Consider the following 7420-nt stretch of genomic DNA (forward strand, 5'->3'; position numbering starts at 1 on the left):
AGTGCTCATAACAAAAAAATCAAGGAATGAAAAAAATGGACAAAGACACGAATAAAAAGCACAGATGACAGGAAAATTAAACTAGAAGATTATTTGCATTTTGTTGTTCACCCCTTTTATCTTTTACCATCTTTCTCGATCTTTTGTAAGTTTTTGAGGCATAAAGAGCGTAACCATTACAAGAGAAATTGTGGATTGAGAAAAACTTGCATCAGAAAATGCTATACCATTCACATAAAGCTCAAGTTTCATTCACTGGCATAACAGCAAAACAATTAAACTTCAAGGTATTACAGTTAATTTAAACTACAGAACATCTCCCAAATTCCATGAAAACATAAGATATGACAAAAATCAATATATAGTCAAAACATGACAACGAACAAAGCACCATAAAACCCAAAACAAATGAAACTCATTATAAACAGATGAAACTCAAAAACCCAAAACAAATGAAACTCAAAAACAGCCATAATAAAACCAGAACTATATTTAAGAGAGACAAACAAGGGAACTGATTCAAAAAATGAAATATACATGGAGACTAGCTCAGGAACTGATGAGGATAATCCCTCCCTTGTTTGGCAGCTTTAGGAAAGCACTTAAAGATACTAGCATATCAATCCATACACAACTAAAAAGATGGCAGGTGATATTTGCATCCTCAAAACTTCATACATTGCATATCAATGCAGTCACAACTAATTGTTCATTACATAAAAATCAAATAGAAAGATGTCTAATTTTCTTCATCTCCATTACATTCATTGTTTGGCACGCTTTCTTGATCAGATACCTATAATATAATATAATAGTTAGTTGGTTATATATTTTAAAAAAATCATACAAATAAATTTAGCAATTATTACCGATGGTTGAAATGTGGCAAACTTTGAAGGCAATTGACCCTCGTAATTTTGCAACATAAATGCTATCATTTCCTTCATTTCATTGACTTGTGATGTCATTTCATTAACTTGTGATGTCAATGAAGATACCTGTAACATGAAATTATTTAAAAAGAAAACAAGTTAATCATAAAAGGAACAAACCAAGTAAATGATAAAATATTCATTAACCTGAGTTTGTAATCCACTATGAGAACGAGCATTGACTCCAAAGACTTTAGATGGGCAAGGACCCAAACCTAGACCGCGAACACGTCCACAATGCTCTTGCATTCCCAAAGCATGAGCCAATGAATCTGAAGTGGATATTATTTTTGATTGAGACCATGTTATGGATTCATATGCTTCAATTTTTTCCTACATTCAACGTTTAATATAATAGTGAAATTGTCTAAATTAGAGAAAACAAGTGCACAATTCCAAAACAACAAGGCCAGACACAAATCAGTGAGATTCCTTTGTTAAGAGGAGCAAAAACACAACAAAGAAAATGAAAAATTGTATATAACTTAAATAGCTAAATGTGATTCCAGTACTTAAATAGTTAGTCTTACTCAAAGTAGAGAATTTCCTAGCAAAACATGACACTTCAGTACTTATATATATCACCAAGACCCAAACCAGCCATCGAACTAGGCTAAACTAATATACTGATATATATAACTTAGTTACTTTCAGTGCTATTCATTTCTTGGACATGCCTAAACAGCCAATTTATAATAATCCAAGAGAATATAAAATTCAAGATTATTATAAGAGGATTTATAACAAAATTCTGTCATGTGAGTTTAGAAATTATTTTCAGAAATTATTTTCATTCAAAAGCCACATCAAATAAACTGATTCAGATTTTGGACAATGTTCTTACTAGCTTTTAATCTTATCTCTACTATTCAACAGCCTCATTCAGAACACAATCTCATTCACAATTTACGTTCAGTTTCAAATTTGTTCCCCTATCAGACTAAGTTCCTACACCTTTTAATTGTCATCATCCTACATTCAAGTCATTTAATATCAACTAGAGCACCAGAATGCATTCAACCTGATACTAAGACCTAAAGCACCAAACAGATTACAATACATGGTTCACAGGTTTGTCTTACATTCAGATTCTGAAAATTAGTCAAAACCAGTTTCAGCCACTGAAAAAAAAAAAAAATACTTCACGACACATTTAAATTGTAGCTATACCATAATTAGGCTTAGATAACTTTTAAAACTAGTTTGTACCCTTATCACATGCAATCACATGAAACATACTTCACTAGAGAATATGGACCACAAGATGACTCACCAAAGCTGATAAATCAAAGTTTTAAGTGTAAAGGTAAACAACTAAGACCTATACCACAGCATATGACGTCGCTTTCAAAAACAAGGACTCAGACATTCATAGTATTCATTATCTATCCACATAGCGAAGCATAATAAACAATTCTTTTCCAGAATCAAACCAATACACCAAAACAATTTTTTTTTAAAACCATTTAAGCACTGCATCAAATATAGTGGTCCTACCAGACACAATCTTCTATTCATGAATCAGATATGATATAGTGGTCCTACCATCAAACAACATTTATTGAACTATAACCCCATCCAATTATCAAAGTTCACATTCAGTCATACATAGGCATAAAGCTAACATACTTTTCTTTTTATATCCTAGAACTATCATATTTCTAATGCATCAATACACACAGAGCACTTGGTTATACTATTTATTCATATCTCTTTAGCATATATCAATTTATATCCCCTTTAGACCAATTAACACCCTCACACAAATTCAGTACCTAACATAGACAAAGGTTAGCTGAAGCAAGGACAAGTTGCAGCTTAAAACAAGAATAAGATGTATTATGGCTATATCAAAAATTCATTTTCCAGAGTTCACCAGGTTACGACTACTTTAACACACCATTTTATCATATTTCAATCCACACACAAACTACAAATAAAGGTTGACTACTCATATAGTCCACTATAATTGAAATATCATATCACAATTAAATGAAAAGTGTGAACAACAATGGCAAAACAACAACACAAATAACACATCACTAAGTCACGGCATGTTGTACCATAAATAAGTCTAACATTGTTGGCTTATGAACAACAAATATTTGTGCATGATAAAGTTACTGCTTAAGAACAAGGTCATAAGCAGGAATGGAACTTACACCAATTTCCCTTGCCTCATCACTGACAAAAGCTCTGTTGGCCTTCTTATGGGTAGCTATCCAGACTTCTCCTCTGCTAACTTTGTGTCCACACTCTCTTTCCTATGAAAATGAACAAATGCATATTAAGTATGTCCTAAATACAATGAGAAATAGAAATCTGAAGAACAATATTGCTTCACCATTTCTTCCCTCTTCCTTGCTATGCTCTTCGACCCCCCTGTGTGAGCAAGAGTTTGTTTTGTCCTATTGTGTTTATTTTTTAGGGCAATCTCCTAACATTGACGTAAAAAAAGTTATTAAATTATATCAGAATTTTAAGAAAAGAAATTTAGGTTTTACCTTTGTTCTTTCATCAAGTCGATAGTCAACAAAAGAAGTCCAATGATCTCTATCTATTCCTTTTGGAGCCATGGAAATCAATTCATCTCTAGTACGTGTACCATCATCTCTTTGTTGCCACAATTCTTGCCGCCAATCTCTCCATTTATGATTAAGCGCTTTCAAGATGTACTTGATTTGAATATCGGAATTGACTGCAAACTTTGTCTTCAAAACAGATTTTAATCAAAATTAACAACAATTATCTAATAACTCAATCGTGAATTGAAAATTTACATTACTTACTTGAATGATATTATGAATTGTGTCTTCTTTGTAATCTTTAGGAATCTTCTTCCAAGTAGAATAACAAATAGGGAATGCCTTGAAGTTTCTAGCAATACTCCCTAAGAACCGATTCAATAATGCGCCACCATCTCCAATGGGTTGATATTCCTCATTCCAATGTACAATAATCCTTTCATTTTGAGGCAAATTCCAAACATCATTTGTTTTTAAGTGTTTGGTAGTCCTCTTGCATTGGTCATCTGTGAAAAAATCAAATTTTTGTCAAATACCCTTGTGTCAAACAACTTCAGCAGTAATTATTGATATAGGTAACAGTGTTTTACCAATGACATCAACCAACCATGATCTCTTGTATGTTGGTGGCCTTTCTTGTTGCACTTCCAACAAAATATCCTGATTTTCATCTTGTTCATGTTCATCTTGTACATGTGAATTTTCTTGTTGCTACACAAGGTTAAGTGTCAGATCAAATGAATGCACTTGATAGGAATAGAGATCAGATGCAAGCAAAAGAGAAACAAATTATATTGACAGTTTCTGTTCTAATTAGTTTTAGTTTAAACTGTTTTTTATTACTTCTGTTGGGATACCCGGCTGCAATTCTTTGAAATTATTGAAACATTTAAAGTGTTTTAGTTTGGTCCTTATCATGGTGTTTAGCTTGGAATTGAATTATGCTACTTCTATTGAGTTTCCTGGTTCAATTAGACTGATGTTGTACCATTGTAGTTGTCATCTCCACACCACAATTAACAGTAATATTTGTAAGACAAAAAAATCAACAAAAGAAATAAATAACAAAAGAGTTTGGAGAAGTGGTCTAATACTTAGCAAATCTAGGGAAATATACCCTATTATTACTTAAGGAAACGAAACCGCATTAAACTGTTGATTTTAAGTTGTTTTTCTCCTTTAGTAATTAGTGTGATTATAAATTATAGTTATTAAGTTTTATTCTGCCAGAAAGTTCATGCTTTACTTCCAGTTCGGGAAGCACAAACTAAAAATAGAAGTTCAATTCACAAGTACCTGAGGATTTTAGATGTAAACATAGATGATAGTTTAAATCCTCCTAATTGATAATACCTATTAAAACCATCCATGCCCTAACCAAATGGCTAACTCCTGTTTTCATTTGCTGTTTCTTTCAATCCCTAACTTTTACAGTTTTTTCCTTCATCTTTATTTTCTAATGAAACAGATCAATTTTGTTTTGGCAGATGGTTTTTATTCAAATTCTTTGTTACTTTACTGGGAGTAGTTTTCACTGTTCTCTTTAGGATTTGTCATTGTTATAAACAAGAAATCAAGAAAAAGATGTTTCCGACCAATTATGGTTTTACATATGTTCAGCCTACTTCTGCTTCTGAAGGATCCTCAGATTTGGATCATCAGAGAGATTAGAGGAACCAAGAGTCTCATACATATGAGGGAGTTCGAAAGTACATATACAGTATTTCGTTTTACAAAGTCTGCACTATCTATTCATTATATGAATAACTATGAAACTGGCTAATGTCGGTTTTTTGTGAACTTAGAGTCACAGATAAGTCAATCTATATATCTGAAGTACGTGAGAATTTATGAAACCAAGAGCGAGCAATTAAGCAATTTTTAATGTTCATTGATTCAGAATTCTCATTTCCAGTATATATAAATATATATCTACCCACCACTTGATAAGTTAAATTCTAATGTTATGTTTACCTGTATCTTGCGGTATATATTGGTGAGTGAAGCAACATGTTCAAGTACTTTTTATGACTTGAAAAGGGGAAGTACAATGATTAATGCAACTCTGACAACTTAAACTATTTGTCATTTGAAAGAACATATTTAGCATATTTGAAAGAACACTTACATCAACTTCCACTGGTGACTGAACAGCTTCATTTGGGGGCTGACCAAACGAAAATACTTGATCTGCTGACTGAACAACAGTTGCATTTGGGGGCTGTATAGATCCAGGAGTGCATAGGCTTTGGCTTGTCGGAGGTAGCTTTAGTTTGTATGTTCCTACAAATAAATGAATGTCAAAAAATTTCAACAACATAAATAAACTTTAATTAAACATTCAGTAAAGGGAACTTACTTCTTTGAGGAGTAGATAGAGAGGGAGATGATTGGACTTCAGGTGCTGCACTTTGAGGTGCTAGTGGATGATTAACTATAAGACTCCATGTATTAGGTGCTGGTGTATGATGTTGTGTCTCATTGTTCTTAACTATCATTTTCTTCATCTTCATTTTCTTCGTCTTCTTTTTCTTCATCTTCAGGTGCTCTACAAACAATTACATAAATAAAACTTAAACCACCTATAGATATAATAAACAAGAAAATAAACAAAATAACAACATATATGAATGAATGAACTTTGTTTCATACACATCCAAGGAGGAAGATTGTACGGTATGAGAACAAATGGCCAAATACTGTGATTGGTACTCAAGTTGCCATATGGATTGAACCCATCAGTAGCTAAACCGAGTCTCACATTTCGAGGATCTAAGGCAAATTGAGGGTGCATGAGGTCAAATTTCTTCCATGCTTCAGAATCTCTTAGACCTTCTTCTATCAATCAGAACCAAGATGCTTTACAAAAGAATCTATTTCACCATATACTCCAACAAAAACTCACTCAAATCAAGTAGGCGATGACATACCAGGGTATCACACTCTTTGCATTGAGGTGCTCTGCTAATAATCACATGTCTTTTTAGGAATAAAAGCGGGTTAATATGGTTTGTACATTCATATGTGTGCTCTGAAGGAATCAGGTTACACTCACACCGCTTATCTCTTCCGTTTCCTGTTATTTATTCCATTCCTCAATCTCTATCGCAGACAAAATCGAAAGTTCTTTCATCAATCCCAAAGCTGTGTCAAATACTTGACCTTATTGTACACATTCATGCATATTTGTCAGACCACATTCGCATATAGGTAACAATTTACCAAGTAATTTCAGAACCCTATCCAACTAGCACTCATCAATTCCATTACGTAACACTACCCACCCACCTCATCCACTATGTCTTCTTCCACTTTCCCTAACATCCAATTAATCTAACACTTTCTTCAATCAACCAACAAACACACCAAAATTAAACAACACCGAAATTATGATTTAGAAGTGTTTATTATCTTTTCTTAAACCAGTAAATTTATACAGAAAAAACTAACGATCATACCTTGGTGTGAGAGACGAAAGGTTTAACCGGGAAAATCCACGGATCGAGCAGAGAGAATTCGAAGCTGAGGTTGAAGTTGAAGACGGACACCTCGCTCAGCCCAAGCAGAGGAAGACCAACACGAAGCAGTTGAAAATCCACGAACAATAAAGCTTGTGGTGCAGCGAAATGAAGATTGTGGTGCGGGCAATGGGTTTGGGAGAAATGGTGCGGGAAGGGAATAGGGTTTGGGGGGGAAAATATTTAGGGATAGAAAAAAATGTTAACTGCGGGTGTCGTAAACCGCTTATTTTTGTAGTGACATAACATAAAAGAAAAGATTAAAATTCAGGAATAGAAAAATAAAATCTAAACTCAGATAACAGATTAATAAAACTAATCCCACATCTATCACGAAGTTAGAAAGTATAATTGAGACCAACTCTTTCCTTGTATTTTGGTAAGATATTTTTATAATTTTAAAAAATTGATATACATGATATTTAAGTAATATTTAGTAATTTAA

At 33.1% G+C, this 7420-nt stretch overlaps 1 protein-coding gene across 2 annotated transcripts; it reads right to left on the bottom strand.

The window, feature by feature from the left end:
* Positions 1–472: 472 nt before the first annotated feature.
* Positions 473–7177, bottom strand: LOC124841421 (uncharacterized). 2 transcript variants are annotated; one of them, XM_047317689.2, is made up of 12 exons: positions 6388–6534; positions 6110–6295; positions 5817–6005; positions 5586–5740; positions 4048–4168; positions 3722–3963; positions 3437–3643; positions 3277–3369; positions 3095–3196; positions 1080–1265; positions 870–998; positions 473–796 (listed from the first exon to the last, which is right to left on the bottom strand). In XM_047317689.2, exons 3-12 carry the CDS (start codon positions 5992–5994, stop codon positions 740–742), a joined length of 1470 nt encoding a protein of 489 aa, XP_047173645.2. In that variant the 5' UTR covers positions 5995–6005; positions 6110–6295; positions 6388–6534; the 3' UTR covers positions 473–739. The 2 variants fall into 2 exon arrangements, with proteins under 2 accessions (XP_047173645.2, XP_047173644.2); XM_047317688.2 differs by lacking the exons at positions 6110–6295; positions 6388–6534 and adding an exon at positions 6916–7177.
* Positions 7178–7420: the final 243 nt, after the last annotated feature.

This window comes from Vigna umbellata, chromosome 1 (assembly GCF_029865625.1).
Source record: "Vigna umbellata cultivar VRB3 chromosome 1, Vumbellata_1.0, whole genome shotgun sequence".
Classification (NCBI taxonomy): domain Eukaryota; kingdom Viridiplantae; phylum Streptophyta; class Magnoliopsida; order Fabales; family Fabaceae; genus Vigna; species Vigna umbellata.